Source organism: Terrapene carolina, unplaced genomic scaffold, assembly GCF_002925995.2.
Source record: "Terrapene carolina triunguis isolate 2854851 unplaced genomic scaffold, T_m_triunguis-2.0 Scaffold234, whole genome shotgun sequence".
In the NCBI taxonomy this organism is placed as follows: domain Eukaryota; kingdom Metazoa; phylum Chordata; order Testudines; family Emydidae; genus Terrapene; species Terrapene triunguis.
The window spans coordinates 5,197,351-5,215,986 of record NW_020664585.1 but is presented as its reverse complement, the minus strand read 5'-3'; the positions used below and the strand labels follow the sequence as shown (position 1 = coordinate 5,215,986).

At 41.6% G+C, this 18,636-nt stretch overlaps 2 protein-coding genes across 3 annotated transcripts in view; both read right to left on the bottom strand.

The window, feature by feature from the left end:
- Window positions 1-435: 435 nt before the first annotated feature.
- On the bottom strand, window positions 436-5,879 carry ERP29 (endoplasmic reticulum protein 29). Its single transcript, XM_024196246.3, has 3 exons — window positions 5,598-5,879; window positions 2,457-2,595; window positions 436-1,458 (listed from the first exon to the last, which is right to left on the bottom strand). Exons 1-3 carry the CDS (start codon window positions 5,724-5,726, stop codon window positions 956-958), a joined length of 771 nt encoding a protein of 256 aa, XP_024052014.1. The 5' UTR covers window positions 5,727-5,879; the 3' UTR covers window positions 436-955.
- Window positions 5,880-10,079: 4,200 nt separating this feature from the next.
- The window catches only part of NAA25 (N(alpha)-acetyltransferase 25, NatB auxiliary subunit), a 42,078-nt gene continuing 33,521 nt past the window's right edge, over window positions 10,080-18,636 (bottom strand). For both annotated transcript variants that reach the window (XM_024196247.1, XM_024196248.1), the window contains exons 21-24: window positions 17,202-17,299; window positions 16,557-16,667; window positions 15,329-15,475; window positions 10,080-11,757 (exon numbers count right to left, since the gene is read on the bottom strand). In XM_024196247.1, coding sequence (XP_024052015.1) covers window positions 11,635-11,757; window positions 15,329-15,475; window positions 16,557-16,667; window positions 17,202-17,299 — 479 coding nt within the window. In that variant the 3' untranslated portion in view covers window positions 10,080-11,634. The remainder of the gene's footprint in view (window positions 11,758-15,328; window positions 15,476-16,556; window positions 16,668-17,201; window positions 17,300-18,636) is intronic.

The following is an 18,636-nucleotide window of genomic DNA, read 5'->3' as shown; positions in this document are numbered from 1 at the left end:
GGACTGAGATGGGGATGAGATGCCTGAAGAGCAGAGATTGTAACAAACAGCCAGGGGTGGGGCAGAAAGGGGTAAATTTGGGGAGAAAAGTTCTGTACCCACTAGACCGTACTTCCCTCCAGAGCCTAGGATAGAACCCAAGATTCCTGAATCTCACTCAGCATTCTTTGCTGTCAACAAATATCTATGAAATTCACTGGCAAAGAGTATCTTCCACCTCTAGTGCTGGTCACATAGAGGATGACAGCCCGCAAATTGCTATCACTTACTAGGTCTGTGTGGTGGATTTAATGGTTTCAACCCTGCTGCTGAACCATGTGTATGACAATATAACACTACATGGTAGGATTTCTGCTTGTTCAGTTTGCTTTTTTAAAAAAAAAATCTAGGAAATTACATACACAAAAACTACATTAAAAGATTATTAAGATTGCAAAGCCAAATACTCAAAAGTTAGGAAATACCCTTTTTATAGATCCAGACTAACACGGCTACCCCTCTGATACTATACAACCTCAGTTCAGCCCCATTGTGCATGTACATTATGATAGTCTTTAATCACGTGATCACATATTTTTTCCACAGGACTCCTACCCCCATTCAGTGCAGTGGAGGGATAATTCTGCAGAGGCAACCTTAATTATATTATTTCCTACATTTTTGAGTACTTGACTTTGCAACCTGAAATCTGTTTTTAATGTATTTCTGTGTGTAATAGTATTTATCAACTAATACACATCAGTTTCACTTTAAGAGGTGATTGTTTGAATCCCTACTACAGAATACTGTCATTTTTCAAAGACGACATGCCTTCCTCTGAGTTTTCTAAAGCACCAAGCACACTAGAAGGAATTTTGCTGCTCCCTGGAGGTCAAAGGGAAGTTTGCTTGCATAAGGAGAACTGGATGGGACCTTGTGCCAGTAATTCACAGCTTGTACAAAGTTCTCCAGCCAGTTAAAGCTCTTCTTTTTCACTATTCTTCTTTTGAAAAGAGGCGAGGATGTTTAGGCTTTTCTGGAGCTCCTCCTTCTTCCCATCACTCATTTTGTTCTTCTCAAGCAGTTTTGTGATCCGGACAACTTCATTAGCAGCAAACTCCTCTCCTTGCTCCAGGATTTTACTCATGATTTTCAAGTACTGCTCAGCCCGTTTCTTCTCTGTTTCCTTGGCTTTTGCTAAACTGTCCTGCCCCTGTTTGAGAAGAGCTTGACGCTCTAACTCTTTAGTGGTGCTCACAAATTTGCCTGCCAGGATGTCATATTCTTGTAGGCAGCCTGGCATTCCCAGATAGATGCCTTTACTCTTCAGCCAACGCTGAATAGCACTGGCTTTTATTTGGCCACTGTAAGGTAAGGGATTGTCAAAATCCCCATCCTGGAACAAGTAAAAAATAGGATAGCTGTCCTTATCCAGCTTGTATTTCTCACCCAACTCTGTGTTCAGTTTATCACCATAATCTGGGAACAGAAACGAAACATGAAAAGGATCAGTGCATTAATCAGAGCAAAATCAGTAAGTTGGATCCTTTCCTCTCCAAAGCAATTCATGTTTATGTTTGTAATTACAACTCTGCTAGCACCCTCTCTCTACTAGGAATTGCCATAGGATGGAACAACCCAAATGTCCAGCAAGTCCACTTGTAAGAGTAACCATTATCGACTGCTTCAGAGGAAGGTGCAAATCCCCCATAATGTATGTATTTAACCTTTCTTTACTCTATCACTGATTTTGTCTCTTGAATTTGGGGTGGGATGGAATGATTCCTTCCTGATCCCCATCAGATTAGCTTGTAGCCTGAAGCATACAGACTGATAATACTCATTATAATTTCTAGCTGATGTCCCTGCAGACACCGTTCTTATTGAGAATATGCTATATGCCAAGCAAATTTGTAAAATGACATCTGAAGAAACAGAAATCCCATGTGAATTCCTGAAGCTAGAATATGAATATATGGAGTGAATCAACAATGTAACACTTGTTTCCTGTGACCACAATTATGCCTCATAAGGCATATTCCATAGAAGTGGGCCAAGAGGCTAAGAAAAAGCCAGATTTCCCTCTGGTCAAGAAGAACTGCAAATCAACTTTAATTCCATAACTGTGCTGAGAGGCTTCACTAACTGGCCCACGGGGGTTGGGGATATCCAGCACTCCTACTCCCACCTCACATGAGGCTGCGAGGGCAGCCAGCTCCACTACCAACCAGGCTAAGGGGGCATTCAATATTTTAATAACTAAAAATGAACTTTTCAATCATTTATTCTTAGGTTCCCCCCAACGTCATGCTGGGCCATCCTAATTCCTCTATGACCTCTCAGCATGCCAGCTACACCCAAAACCCAGCTAAAGCAGAGAGCTAGGTGACATTTCACAGTGCTTAAGAGGTCGAGTTGTGCCAATATTTTGTTTTTCCCCCCACAGATGATATTACATTAGTCTGTTTACAGCTCACCTGATATTCCCACTTCAGCTATGAGTAGATCTTCACTGGAAGCTGAGCTTTCTGCTAGCTTTTTGAATTCATCTTGCTTCTCACCATAAGGATACTGGGTGTCAAATTTCACCAGGACAAACTTATTCTTTGGAATCACCTAGTACAAGAAAAACAAAGATTAATGGAGAAATAACTTAGAGAATTTTTTTCACTTCAAGGTCCCAGAAACAAAGGCAATGTTTTCATCTCGAGGCCAAAAGACCAAAAACATCAAGACACTTGATCACGGCCTTGGATAGACCAAGACACTACCTACACTTGACCAGAGCTCGGAAAGCTGGGAATATTGAATACTTCATAAACATGCAATAAACAATTACAGGAATTCTAAATTGTATACTTCAGTATTTTGTTAAAATGGCTTGTAATTATATCCTGAAAAATTTTACTTTCATTTTGCTTATCTGAAGTCAAATTCTGATTGACATAATGGACCAAATTCTGCTCACCTTACTGGTAGGGAGCTCCATTGACCTAGAGAGTAGAATCGGCCCCAGCTGACCTCGGGGACATCTCAAGTGAGTAATACAAGTAGGATTTTAGGCCAAATAAAATGTGACTGCTAGATTAGATTAATGGAGATATCCCATCTCCTAGAACTGGAAGGGACCTTGAAAGGTCATCAAGTCCAGCCCCCTGCCTTCACTAGCAGGACCAAGTACTGATTTTGCCCCAGATCCCTAAGTGGGCCCCTCAAGGACTGAACTCACAACCCTGGGTTTAGGAGGCCAATGCTCAAACCACTGAGGGCTGGTCTATACTTAGCCGCTAGTTCGGCGGCTGGAAATCGAACTTCCTGGTTCGATTTATCGCGTCTGGTCTGGACGCGATAAATCGAACCAGGAAGTGCTCGCCGTCGACTGCGGTACTTCAGCTCAACGAGTGGAGTACCGTGGAGTCGACGGGGGAGCCTGCCTGCCGCGTGTGGACCGCGTCTGAACCGCGGTAAGTTCGAAGTAAGGTATGTCGACTTCAGCTACGTTATTCACGTAGCTGAAGTTGCGTACCTTACTTCGACTTGGGGGGTTAGTGTAGACCAGGCCTGAGCTATCCCAGTTACTCTCCTCCCCCTCCTCAGTATGGCTGAAAATCGCAAATACTGTAGCTCCACCCTGTCAGCCAGTCTTTTTAGTTCCATCCCACAATGTAGTGCTTCACATTTGGAAATTACCCCGAAGTCCTTGCTCCTAGCAAAAGATGCTATGGAACAAATGCTTAAGGGGTCCCAGAATGCAAATACACCAAAACTGGTCTATCAAAGTGGAGATTCATTTCAAGTGGATGAGATGAACTGTCATAAGAAAAGGTTTCAGAGTGGTAGCCGTGTTAATCTGTATCAGCAAAAACAATGAGGAGTCCTTGTGGCACCTTACAAACTATATGCCCAAATAAATTTGTTAGTCTCTAAGGTGCCACAAGGACTCCTCGTTGTTTTTGTCATAGGAAAAGAAAACCTCCAGCCATGTGCAGTCAGTGCCCCTACCACAGTTACTTGCTTAGGGTGAATGTTTCCTTACATACTTTGAGAAACAAGTTAAATAAGCTGATATTGATCCAGTGTTATTACTGCGTGGACCTGCAGTAGGTGCCTAGTACCCCTTCTCCAGTGTGGATTAGAAGCCTGACCCATGACAGCTGACTCCATTCAGCTGGTGTTCTTCACTCCCACTTCTCACTTCGATTTCTATTTCTGATCAATTTTCCTTCCTATTTCTAAAACCTGGCTCTTGTGCTTAAACATCGTCTTGCAGTGCTAGAAACCTAAATCTTTAAATAACAAAAGTACACCCTGTTAATGAAATAAAAAAAAATCAGGAAGGTATTTCCATTTCTACTTGGTTCTGGAAAAATGCTTTTCTACAAACTTAAATTTGGTGCTTAAACTACTTGCCTTTCCTTACTTGGAAAAAATAATCTGTACTAGGGTGACCAGATGTCCTGATTTTATAGGGACAGTCCTGATTTTTGGGTCTTTTCTTATATAGGCTCCTATTTCCCCCCACCCCCGGTCCCGATTTTTCACATTTGCTGTCTGGTCACCCTAATCTGTACTGATTTGTCTAGGGAACTCGGGGGCACATTGCATAGCCCATCCGCAGGCTGCTAAGAAGCATCAGGTAAGAGTGAGAGGCTCACTGACGTGAGCAAATAACACCTAGTGTGGCTGTTATATACGGGTATAGAGGAGGGTGTTTCTGGATGTTCTTTCTTGTGGGAATGTCGCCCATGCGCATGAAATGCTAGGAGCCCGGCTGGGGCTGGACAGAAGTGCTTGGTGTAGGCTAGGTGTTGTGGAAGGGCATGTGCTGCACCAGCAGGAGTGTGAGGGGGCAGTAGCTTGTGGCAGGAAGGAAACCTGACAGATGCGGCAATCGGACACCTGCTGCAGACAAAGACAGTGGATGCTGCAGGAGTAGAGCTCCGAGGTGCTCAGGACACCGCCTGCCCGCCAGGAGCGATGCCCCTTCTCCCACAGGTGATCACGCTGCACCGCAGCCTTGGCAAAAACGTTCAACCACGTTCGCGGTGCAATTGAGACACTTGGACTCCTGTGATTGGCCGGCTGCTGAGGCCGCCTCTCCTCTGTCCTTTCCCCATTGGCCACCGTGGTCCGGGGCGAACTCTTGAGCCATTCACCAGCGGCTGCCAGCCGGCAGCTTCTGAAAATGGCCCTTGCGCCCCTGAAAGAGGCAGGCGTTAGATCCGTTCTTGCCGTGAGCCGAGCCCTGCAGGGCTGAGCGCGCCGCCGTGCTCTTTCACCCGCCAAGTGCCGGAGGTTGCCCCATATCAGAGCGGGGGGCGGGAGGGAAGAGACACCCTCTCTCTCTTTTACCTACCCACCAACCCTTTCCAAAAATCCCCTCGAAAAGCCCAGCGTTCAGGGCACGTTCCTGCTGCAGCCGCCCGAGACCTGCGCTGGAGCTGAAATGTATTTTCAATACAGCGATCTGACGTTCCTGAAAAGGGCCGTAGCTTTAAAGTCCTTCCCCGCTCCAACAGCCAGTGTCTCTGAGCGCCCCAGCGCTGGTGCCGCCGCACCCTGCATGCCGAGGGAGCAGGAACGGGCAGACAGGCACATGCAACCAGCACCCTCCTTACCTTATAGAAGGTGATGACATCCAGGGGCAGGGAGCCCTTGGTATGCAAAGCGCTGCTGCTCTGCCAGGCGAAGGAAAGCCACCAAAGCAGCAGGGAGGAGACCGACACAGCCCTGCTAACAAAAGCCATGTTGAGAAGGATCGAGATGGAGAGGACTTGCTTTGCGCGGTTCACGTGACCTGATCAGTTGTAACTGGCTCCCCCCAAAGGAGAAGGGAAGCGTCGGAGGAACTGCAACTCTAGAGCCAAATGCGAACACTCAGCCCCCAACCCCCCGGGGAACGGAACAACTGAGAAAAGGGGCGGGCTGGGGCTGCCAATGCACCACAGAGCAAACTCCTCATGATGCGCTGTTCTGAAAAGCCAGCACCTCCATTGCACAACCCAGTTACTAGTTGTCCTTCCCCTTTCTGCTTTGGTCCATTGGTCGTTGGCTCTTTCTCGCTGGCCAAGGGCACAAGCTCCATGAAGCCACCCCGTCCCCCTTGTTAAAAATTAATTCGTAAGCCTAATCTTTGTCGTCGAGCTGGGCATGTGTGAGGACATGCTCAGTCCCAGAGCAGGGGCTATTCAAGGGTAACAGCGGTTTAGCCAGCTGCAAAATCTCTTCATTACATTTGTGGACGATCTGCTTGGTCCCTTGAAATCTCTCTCTTACTGAATAGATTTGGAACGGCCCCCCATCAATCTAGAGTAGTTCTGAGTTATTGTTTGGGTAATGAAAGGACCACACCGATCTGTGATCCATTCCACTACAGGAGAAGGCATTCCACAGAGCTAGGAGCCTCCTCAGTGGGTGTGTGTGAGAGATATCACCTGCCCCCCAGCTATAACTCAAACAGTGGTTATAGCTTAATTACAAGTGAGGGCAGGGCTGGCTCCCTGGTAGGGAATTTTAGCAAGACACCCCCCTCCCATGCACCAAAACAATAAAACCCCCCAATAAACCACCGTCACCCAGTGCTTGCCCTACCACTGGTTGGGCTGCACCAGGAAGACAAGGCTGCAGCGTCTTTGGGCATTTTTATGATGTTAATTAAAGCGGTGCCTTAGCTGACATGATAAAAACAGCATCGTGTCAGAATTTTGTCTAGACCCAGGCTCCCCACCTGTGCAGCTGAGCTGGGGATAAATACCAGTGGGAATTTTTTTGCTAAAATTCTCTAGTGTAGAAAAAACAAAACAAAACCCCAAAACCTTAGAACAGCCATTCCTAAATTATGGTACTGAGACCAGCATAGAGAAAGTGCTTGCTGATGTGTGGAGAGCGGTCTGGTTACCTGATGCAGGCTCCTCTCCTACTTTCCAGCTAGTACATTGTATTATAAATAGCTAACATAAATAATGTATTGCTTTTCTATATAAGCAATTGCAGTAGTTGCCACAGGACCATGAAACAATTGTGAATGGAAGAGTGGATCTGTGTAATGGCAAATAGGAGAACAGTATAAGACCCCTCTTGTTAAGATGGGAGGTCTACACTGAGAAATGAGAGAACCTTTGCCTGCACCTGATGCTTACACTGTGGGGTGAAGAGTACTTAACTGACATGCACACACAATGCAATGCCACTACAGGTGATCTTATTTAAGTTGAGCCACATTTCAGAAATGGCCCTTGAGCTACTTAGATAATTAGGGTTGTTCTGTTCTGTGTGCATAAAGTGACCAGATAGCAAATGTGAATCTTTTTTTTTTTTTTTTTTTTACAGGGGTGGGTATAGTTGCGTATGTAAGACAAAGCCCTTAATATCAGGAGGATCCCAATATCAGGCCACCTGGTCACCCTCTGTGTACATAATTCAGGAACCTTTCTTTGCACTACCCAGTTAAACGTTTCTAACCCTTTCGTAGTGCAGCTTTACAGTCACTACACACACACACAGAAAAGGAGGAGGGGGGAGATAAAGGGGAGCATATTGTTAATGGATTTCTGTGTTCTTCTCCACAAATATTGTAGCATTTAAAACAAAAAGAAGCGGCAGCGGGTCAGCAAGGAATTAATGTGCAGAAGTTTCTGTTAAACGGGTTTCTCTTTCAAGTGGTACATTTATGAACATGAACAAGGAGAAAAGTTTAACAAGCGTAACTGTCACCTCAAATATGTCCTTTTAGCAGAGCAAATGGTTCACCAGAGGATAGTAACTAATTAACCATACCTGATCCCCTCCACATCAGGGTTGACTTGCATCCAGAGGCATGGGGTTTAGGGGAAACTGGTCATGCCGCTGCTGGTACAGTAACTAGAGTCTGGCAACTTTCAACATCACTATGTTCACATAACATTTAAGAGAGTAAATGGAGATAGTAAACTCAAGATTAAGTTCTGAGTGTGCCAGGGTCAGATCTCTGTAAGGAAAGAGAGAAAGCAGTGCAAGACATGGCTTGAGGAAACAAGGACATTTTGCTTCTATCAGTGTATTGGGATCTGGAGTGGACAGGGCACTGCCAGCCATATGGGGGGCAGTGATACCAATTCCCAGATGCCACATATGGTTGTTCAAACTGTCCCTGACTGCCAGGGCTACTCGATCATAATTCCACTGGCTGCATCAAACATACTGCAAGTTCCTACTTCTTCCTTTATTTGTCTTTAAAAACTTGGGAGGGGTGCGAGTAATGCATAAACTGACAATGGAAGTTTCTTCAACACACTGCCATATGAACATGCCACAGAACATCTGCTTCCCAATTCCACTCCTGCCAGCAAGCCATTCCCTTATTTCGCACAAAGCTTGTTTTCCCTCCCCACGGTTCTGTTTTCAGGCAACTTTTACTCCCCTTCATGCAATAAAGGGAGCATCTGGCTCGGAGTTTGATAGGAGATTAGCATTATAAAGCGAAATGGTGAAGAGAAGGACTTCAACTATTTCCAAAGATCCAGACAGAAAATGAAAGGCAGCAAAACTAATTTATAACGAAACTGACTTTTATATAAATTATAAACCCATCCAGTTTAAAGCAGATCGCTTGTGGTTGTGTCACTTAATTCCGTAGAAGGCTGAAGCATACATAACTTCCACAGTCATAAATTACAACAAATAATCAGGAAGAGAAAGTTCAGATAAGGCTGCAGATGTAACAAAAGAACCCTTTTATATTAATGAAGGTTAAAATAAATCACGATTTAACAATGATTGCAAAATATAAATGCAATTTTTGAACAGTTAAAACCGCTAAAAAGATACAAAAACAATGGGCAATACAGGTAGGCATTGCAAATTTTTCTTTATGCAGAGAAAGGTAGATGGAGAACTCTTCACCTTTATCCACATCAGACAAATGATTTAAAGCAAAGAAATCAGTTGAGGAGGAAATCTGTAGAAGGATCTTGGCTCATGATCCCAGTAGTATAAAAGCAATAATTTTCAGTCTGTAAACAGTAGTCTTGGTAGCTTTTCTAAACACATGGTTCATTTAACCACAAAAAGGATAACAGCAGCAATGGGTTATACCCTGGATTTCCTATCAAATCCCAGTGAAGGTGTATGTGCTGGAGGGGGAAAATGCTCTTTACTTTAGTAAGAAATATATATTTAACTGTACACAATTTATAGGGATTGAGAAGATTCCCAAAGGCTCAGTAATTAGTTAACCATTTCTGCATACCCATCTAGTTGCCTCTTTTATAGAGAAACCCTGGAGTTTTAAGAGCATCTGATTTTCATGCTAGAGAATTAGTATAGAAACATCTACTGTGTAACAAAAGAATCATACTGTTTGACATTAGGCTTAGGGTCAATTGGGTGGCTGCAAGTGGAAATGGGAAAACAGCTGTACCCTGGGAAAAACTGAACATTCCTCCTGAACTGGTATTGAGCAAGGTTTAAATGCTAGTGCAGACTGAACACAAGCATGTTCAATGCCATTTCTGAAAGCGTGACTGATGCTTGGTTCCACCCACTCTCAGAACTCAAGCCAGCTGACTAAAATTAACACAGCCAGATGTATAACCCACTGGTTTCAATCTTGTTCAAAGGGAACTGATGCTGAAAAACATGTTTAGCAAGTTCTGCTTTCTAGCGTACACAAGGCTTTAAGGCTTGTAGTCTAAACTTACTTCACTAAACTTTTCTACTGTTCAGCTCCGCTGGTAGTAGCAACGATGGACAGGAGCTCCAGCTTAGACTACTGCACTGTCTGGTCTTGTTCAGAGCTCTCTGCAACCTGGTACTTAAAAGTGTCAGTGTTTGCCTGGAGCCCTGTCTACACTAGCCAGTCCTACTGGTGTTTGCAAGGTGTGAATATTTTAGCCCAAAAGCTTAGTGCAGACTTCACCTCAGTGCCACTGTGCAATCTTCGTGATGGGACTGCTTTCACTTAAACTATGCATTTCAAATGATCAACTTCAGTCATGAGTCTTGTTTTAATGTAAATAGCACACTTGTCTTTCCAAAAGTATTTCCATACAAACATATACGATAGTTTGCTCAGGAAAGATGTTTCACTATAAAACAGAGTTAATACATTTTGGTATTGTTTTCCCCCGGCCCAAAGCACTTACCAGACACTGCATCTACATCATAAGCACATCCATCACAATTCAAACAACTTGTAGGAAGTCCTCTCTCTCTTTTAGGAAGGGGCAAAGTAAAACTAAATCCAGCAAGAGCAGCAACTTGAAATTTTACACAGGGCTTTTAAAAAAATACTCTCATCAACACTCTAGCATTTCTAACAAAATGTATTCAGAAGAGATAACAACACTAGGATTGTCAGCTCTCTTAAAACTTTAAATATAGATTTCAGATTATACTTGCTTTTCTTTAATTAGAAGATAAGAAATCTGTAAGAGTCTCAAGTGTCCCTCACATCCTAGGTGCAACATGTTCGTATTTGTGCCTATTTGTTTTATAGTGTGTCTGTATTACTCTTTAAATTAAAATAGCAGAAATGCAGATTTTATGGGATCAGATGATGTAATTACATTTCTCTAACAGAATTACTAATGTGTCTATACTTGGATAATCATAAAAGATCAGTTACAAAAGGAAACAGTTACAAACAAAAGAGTAACATTCTCAGCCTCATACCACACTGGAAGCAAAAATTACTTCTGCCAACTTACAGCCATAGAAAGTTGACAGGACTCAATTCCATTAAAAATTATTTAAGTACTTGGTCTTAAAATTTCAAGCCCCTTTTAAAGTCACAATGATTACTGTTTTACGGGAAACTGACATGAGATCAGAGTCAGTGGTGTCAGACTTCACTGCAGATATTATGTACATTGCCTCCAGCTTTTTGCTGAAACAGTGATCAGGCTTGTAATTTTTTGAACCACCTTTCCACTAGAAACAATCTGTATGTAAACTAACACCACCCCCTTCCTCCAACAGTCGCTGGGGTTCAATCTCAGAGGAAACTGCATCGGTACTAAGCATGACTTACTCTGACCCTCTTCAGTTAATGATGAGCATCACCGGAAGGCAGTATATGCCTAAATAAAAGATGTGCTTCCAATATAACGTCATCTCTCTCTGCTGGGCCCACATGATATCAATTCTTTTTTTCAGCAGGGCCACGTGGCTGGTCAATAGAATAGACAGCTCCAGAACTAACTTGCTTCAGTGGAAGAGGCCACACAATATGCTCCAAGGTTGAATGTGGGCATCTACAATTTCCGCTTTTCTAAGGCAAGGACCATATAAAACCTATAAACACTGTATGGTAGATGAAAATACAACTCCTTTGAGATATATGCTTTATACTGGATTTCTATTGCTGCTTCTAAAGATTATCTCCAGTTGTCTCTGGAGACCAAAAGGGAAGAAAATTGAATTTTTCCTGTTGCAATATGCTTATGAACATGTATAAAAAGTGGTCAAACCCTGATGGAGGGTCCCTGCTTCTGGTTTATGTACAATAATTTAATCAGCTGAATATATCTTTAATACCTAAAAAAAATATTTATGATTAAAGTCCTTCATGCATTTATGAGGAAGTTCTGGATTAAAGTGATGGTATGTTGGATGTTGCTTCTGCCTGGGATTATGGTGTCACTCTGTTGTGAAGTCTTTATGCCTGGGGTGCATTTCTTAAATCTTTAGTTTTTTTATGGTATCAAGTCTCTTTTTCAGCAGCTCCCCAATTTCCTGAATTGAGTGCTGGTAACTGCTCTGGACCTTTCCTTGCACAGTCTTTGTAAACTTTTTTTCTTCCTGCAAATCAAGAAAACACAGTCATTCACCCTGCAGGCTAAAGACCATTTTGTATTTTAAATTCCTCTGTAAAATTCCCCACGCCCTCTTTGCAAATATTGAAATGGTGAAAAAAGTCCAGTTTGAAGTCTCAATACATCATAAGGGGGTTGTGGTAATAGTTTGAATTTACAAAAAAGATCGGAAAGCTCGTCAATCCAGAATAAAAACCCCACAAGCAGTAATTCTTTTTAAACTTAATGTTAATTTTACCTATCACAGGATTATTAGCACATCAAAATTTCTTGACACTTGCAGGAAACATCCTTGTATAATTAATTTAATGCCAAAAGATGGCTTCCCTTAACCCCAAGTCAGTTGCAAGACAGACATTTTAATCCAGAAATAATTTATTAAAGCAGGAAGCCTCTTAAATACAAAACAAATTGCTGAAATCGAAGTTTTCATAAGACTAAGGCTCCGTCTACAAAATACTCCACTGGGGGTGGTGTGTAGGGCATGTGTAGCTAGATACTGCAGTGAAAAGCAAGCTGTGTCCGTGCTGTAGTGTGTAGCTACACATGTCAGGGATAGACTCCGGCAGCGGGAAAAGGCTTCAGCAGCTCCACACTGCCAGAGCCTTTCACTGAAGTGAGGAAAGACTCTGGCAGGAGGGAAATCTCCCTCCCAGAGTCTTTTCTTGCTGCGGGGAAAGGCTCCAGCAATGAGGAGCTGCCTGAGACTCTCTCTCTACTGCCTTCCCAGTACTGGAGTCTTTTCCTGTGGAGGGGAAAGGCTCCAGCTGCAGGAAGGCAGTGTGATAATACACTGCAAAAAATAGCAGTGTAGATGGGAAGTCCAAGCAGAGAGCCATGTAGGCTCATACATACCCACACCCTTCAGGAATGTCTTTACTTGCCTAAGCTGTGCCTCACCAGCTACACTGCTATTTATATCCATGCCACGTACGCACTCCATACGCTGCCGAAAGAAGCGTGCAGTGTAGACGTACCATTAGTGTCTACTATTCTAAACACCCTCACAACCCCTATTTTCCAAATTCTTCAAACATGCATGAGTTAAATGGCAGAGAGCAGTTTTGTCTTCTCAGAGCTTCAATTCCCACCTATGAACAACATTCCTTGGCATTATTCCCCAAGGTAAAATATGAGACGGACATTGACTTTCCTATGCTGAGTACAATGATATCTGTGCATATTTAAAGGGTTGTTGCTACATCTCAGCTAGTGCATCACTAGTTATGTTCCATAAAGAGCAAATTCTTGTCTGATTCAGCTGACACAAACTTCAATGACCTTTTCAAAAGCACCAGCAATTGCGTGCATTCACAATTCTCTGGTGTGCATGCGTACACACCCACCCACCCACCCACCCCTTTGAAACTCTGGCCCCAAGTAATGTTATACAGCTTATGCACACTGTTTGACACTCTCCCAGTAAAAAGTATAAATAATGAATAGCATAGCAAACATAGTATGCAGGTAGGAAAACACCACAAAACTCCCAGCCAATGCATTCTTCAGGGTACCAGAAAAATCAATACATATGAAACTTATGTTTTCTTTAGGCCTCTGCATTTCTGATTTCCAAATTCCTTCAATGCTTGGCAGAACATAAAGGAAATGTGTAGAATTTGCTGACTGAATGAGTTAGCAGAAAGTTTACTTGTGCCACTCCTAGATCATTAAAGAACCAGAAAAACAATAAGGTTTGAAGTGCTAAGGCAATTCTAGAAAACACTTCAAAGAAAATGTAAAGAGATAGGACAATTTGAAGTCTAGTGAATAAAGAAAAAATAAATCTACGGAGTTTCATTTGCCCCTACCAGTTTTTGTAAATGTACAGTGAAATTTTCATATTTAAGATATTAAATTTCACACAGCAACAGTAGAGAAGAAAGACCAACAGAAATGGGGGAAATTGTACACAAACTGCAATCAAATGCATACGGTCAACAATGAAAAATACAATTTATTTTTCTAATCTTTCAGTTACAAGTCAGACCTAAGATGACTGTAAAAGCAGCACTCGAACGCAAGCCCAGAAGTGTGATTTTTAAGTGGCAGGATGTATCTTTTAAACAAACCCCGTAGTTACAATACAGGGAATCCTGTCTTCAAGTTAGTCTGTAAAGCTCCTAAAAGAACGTAAAGTTATGGTGGGATAGACAAGCTGATAAGAGTTTGTCTGAAAGCAACAGCCCCACAGATCTGATTCTAGAACTGTGCTATGCGTCTATTTTCCAGAGTCAATGAGAGTTTTGTGGCTACAGACACTGCCCATTCAGTGTTTTGAGCAGCTACTCAGCATTGTTCTACAGAGTTGGGTTTCTCTCTTCAGTCCCATTGGAAACATGTTTATATCAGTTCATACAATTCTTATAATTAAAAATTGTAACAGCCCCCAGATATTTTAGGTGAGGAGAGCATAATTTCCCAACAGAGACCAATTCTTATACTCGTTCCTATTTGGCAATAGCACAAAATCATGGTTCTCAAAAACCCACCTCACTTGAATTATGCTATGACTTGCAACTTGTGGCCAACTTTCATAACCTAAGATGAGGCAAGAACACCAATCTACTTTTGAGTCTTGCACTTCAGAAAAGACTCTCAGAACACATTTAAAGATAAAGAAATGGCTAGTTCTGTGCTTTATTTGCTAAATCAGATCTGTACATCTGAACTCGATCCTCCACCACTCAACACCAATGCTATTTTGAGGCGCTGAAGAGAGGCAGGCCATTATTTCATTGAAAGACAGATTCAACAAGTGGACAGTGAGTACGTCCTGTTGGAGGATAATGTGCTTATTTCCTGGTGTTGTAATATCTTGGTCCTTCAGGGCATCTTCTCCCACATTTAATCAGAGCAGCATTCACTGCTTCAAAAAGATTTCTCCACTGGGAATAATTTTCATATACATCTTAACACGTATTGTGCCTGACGTGTCTGGCACCTATAGATTCCTGTCCTTGATCCCCTCTAAACCGCTAAGAGTTAGAAGGGAGAGCCATTTTCTTTCATATGGATTCAGTAATTTCCCTGGCAACTTTTATTAGTCAGAAATAATTGAACCAAAAGGATTTCCTGTCACAACTGTGCTGGCCTTTATTATTTGATGTTGTCATGTCTTTCTAGACTGAAAATAAGAACATTCATTTTCCTGGCAACAAATTAACCTCACACACAGCATTTTGTTGTCCACATACTCAACTCACTTTAAAAAAAAAATAGATACATAGGTTTACAATTCTCAGGTTCCAGTAACATTTTTTAAATTAATCAATTTGTGGAAATAAGCAAGAAATGATCAGTTTAGGGAAAGTTACTATGCTGGACTCCACATGGTAGGAACTTTATAACTAGAACTCTACCACTCTGGGTCAGTTTCAACCGTGACACTATTCTTTTTAGCTAATAGCAAACAACTGAGTCAGTCACATCAGTGGTTATAAAGCTTTTTCAATAGGTAACATTTAAAGAAAAAGGTGAAGTTAGCCAAGAGATATTCTCTAGGTTTATTTTTTTTGTTTTTAAAAGAAATCACATAAAATAAGGTAGTTTCTTACCTGTGAAAGGAAAGTGTCATCTATGGACAGTTCTTCAAGTTTAAGTGCAGTCAGAATGATTTCGAGCCCTTTGATATGGTCTATAACATTGGAAGTTAACGTCTGTAGCTCAATTACATAATCCAAAAAACTGGTAAATACAGGAGGCTACGGAAACAGTCAGAAGGGATATTAAAACACACTTTTACACCCATTTTAAATATTTTTCTATATGACACTCAAGTTACTATTTTAAAATAAAATGATTCATTTGTGTCCAAAACCACAAATATGCTATTCAAATATAGCTTAAAAAGTAGTGCTGGCTGGCTGGCTGGCTGGCAAGCATTTCCATTTTGTGAAAAACTGAGCTCTTAGAATTTTGTTTGGATTATGCTATGTAATGAAACTGACTCTATAAGCCCAGTAGTTAAGGCATGTGCCTGGGAGACTTGGGTTTGGGCCTAGATGCCCTAACTACCAGGCTTTCGAGCCAGTCAGTAGCTCAATCACTCCTGTTGGAGCTGTTCCTTTTGGTATAAATAATTAAACATTCACTAGGTCAGAGAGAGTCTGACTCTATTGCCCAATGGGTGGGGCATGCCCCTGGGACGGGGGAAGCCAGGGTCAAATTGTTGCTCAGCCGGATTCCAGCCTGAATCTAAGAAACCTTTTTGATGAAAGTTTCATCAAAACAGATCTGTTTCCATGACAGGTTTCAGTTTAGACCAACTGGCATTTTCCAACGAAAAAAAAATAATTGAAAAATTCCCAACTAGCACTGTTCAAAATTACATTTCATTTAGTAGTTAACGTTTGTAAAACAAACAAACAAAAAACCCCTCTGAAGATGAAAAATATTATGTAACTTGAGAGTATCCTCATTTTAGAAGCCTTTATCTTGAAAAACTTTTTTTGTGGGAACAGTTTGGAAACCACACCAACCTCGGACTTAAGATGGTTATATACAAAATAGAAATCATACTAACTCTATCCAACAGGCTAATGCATACACTCAGCAGTGTTGGTTATGATATATTCCATAATGTTGCATTTTCCCATTAATTTTCAAAAGCACATAAGCGACTTACAAGTCCCACTTTCAAAAGCGGCTTAGGAGAGCCCCTTAAAGGAGGTTACGCTCTTAGTCACTTTTGAAAGTAGGACTTCGGTGCTTTTGAAAATTGCACCCATTCCCTTTAGGGAAGCATCATAAGATTAGAACTCATGTCTCCATTGAATTGCCTACCATAACTACACTGGTTTCTTTTTTTTTCTTTTTCTTTTTCTGTAAGCTCGATTTGAAGGGTCGCAGGACACTATCACAGTAACTTGACACCCATAGGGTGATGGACATTGTCTGAAAGGAAGAAAAACAGATGTACAAGTATGGTACAAATACAATTAATACTACTGGAGCCAATTTTAAGTTCAAAATTACGTCCTTTATTAAAGACTTAAAATACAGTAATTGGGATATAAAGGGAATGGAGAGATGGTTTCCATAAAAAATTGGGATCTGTGCACTTTATTTATTATGCTAAAGTCCTGAGCACAGTCAATTCTAAAATATTTTACCATTATCTTCATCTGCATCTCATTTCCCAAAAATTACACCAGGCCCCTTCAAGAAACAAAACTTTAGGAATCTACACATTCTCCTGTCTTAATTCCAAGTCTGGAAGTCAGGTTTTATTTTTGCATCATCATCATGATTATCTGTATAAAGCTCAATGTGAAAAGGCAGGGTTCAGGGAGCCACAAGGTAGAACTCAGAAGAGAGCAGGATACAGATCTCATCTTGTAATTGGATTGTTGTAAAATAGAACAATTAAATGAGAACAGCAGGAATTTCCAAAGTGACCAAGAACTGCAGTAAATGAAAAATGCTTACCTCAACAAAGAAGACTAAGTTTTCTAAAATGTTAGGATGAGTTTTCAAGATGCCATCTCTGACTTCCATCAAGTCACTTTTACATTTATTGAACAAGTCTGAAAAAAGGAAGACAATTCTTATGTTCAGAATAAGGATCAACACAGAGGCTTACATATTTTTGATGTGGTACACATCTTAATATACTACATGAAGCTACAAAAATACTGATTTCAAACTAGTGTATGACAGGATACAGTTAACTAAGGACTACTTCTAGAGTGGGTACAGTTTTAAATTCATTTCTGAATGAATCTGTAATGCAAAGCCTTTGTCAAAAACTTGGTATACAATTTTTTTCCATTGTCTTGTGCATTTGTAATTACGTGCACCTTTCACATCAGTACAGCTGGAAATGGAGTAGGAAGTCAGATAACCCAACATTTACCAGCAAACAGGTTCACCTGCAGGTTTTTAATAATAAACTGGTTTAAATCAAAACCCAGGCAGTCTGCTTACAGGAAGAAAGATAGCTACAGGTGGAGATGAGGGAGAATATAAGGAAGGTTAAGAACAGTAAAAGGCCAGTTTTACATGACTGTCCTTTTCTGACTGATTAAGAATCTTACTGCATTTTCACAGCATTCTCACTAACGTCAGTGAGAGAAATCCAGCTCTCTTCCACTTACTGATATTCTGGTGGCTTGGTGTTTTTCCTTTTATCATGCAGGCAGTTCTCTTTACATACAGAAGTTTACCTTTAAACTTGCTAAGTGCTTTTACTCAGTTACAGGATTAGTGTTTGTGAAGGGTGCTGGACTGACCGACCTAGGGAACACAGCTCCCTGTTATGCACAAACCTGATACAGCAGAGGCAGTACCAACTTCCCAACCGCATCTCACCAGAATGCCTTAACCTTGACCTGAAGGGAAGGTTCATTCACTCCTTGCTCCCTCTGCTAGGGCTGCCAACAAGGTTGCCAGTTAGTGCCTTGGTGGTGGTTTGTGAGATATACAGACCCCTGTATGCTGGGAACTGGACTCAGTTCTAACCCATTTCACACAATACCAGGCAGCAATCATACGTCGGTAACTTTTGGCCATTACAAATTGACAAATTTCATTAAAATCCTTTTAGGGTTTTCTCTTCCCCTTTAAACAAATGTTAGATTATAACCACACACACAGAAGTGCCAGAGCATTTGGCTTTGCTGCTGTACAGGGTGCTGGGTAGTATAACACAACCATTCTGTGCTTAAAAATGCAATCTAGATCTGTAATGACTGACTTTTCGCTTCAAAACTACCTTAATGTCTGGAATGAGGAAAGAATATTTCTAAACAGCAGATAAATCATTTGGATTATTCTTATACCACCACAACCAACAAACTAGAATTCCAGTGTGTGACTGGTATAAAACCACAACTCTATTTTTGGGGGGGGGGGGGGGGGGGGA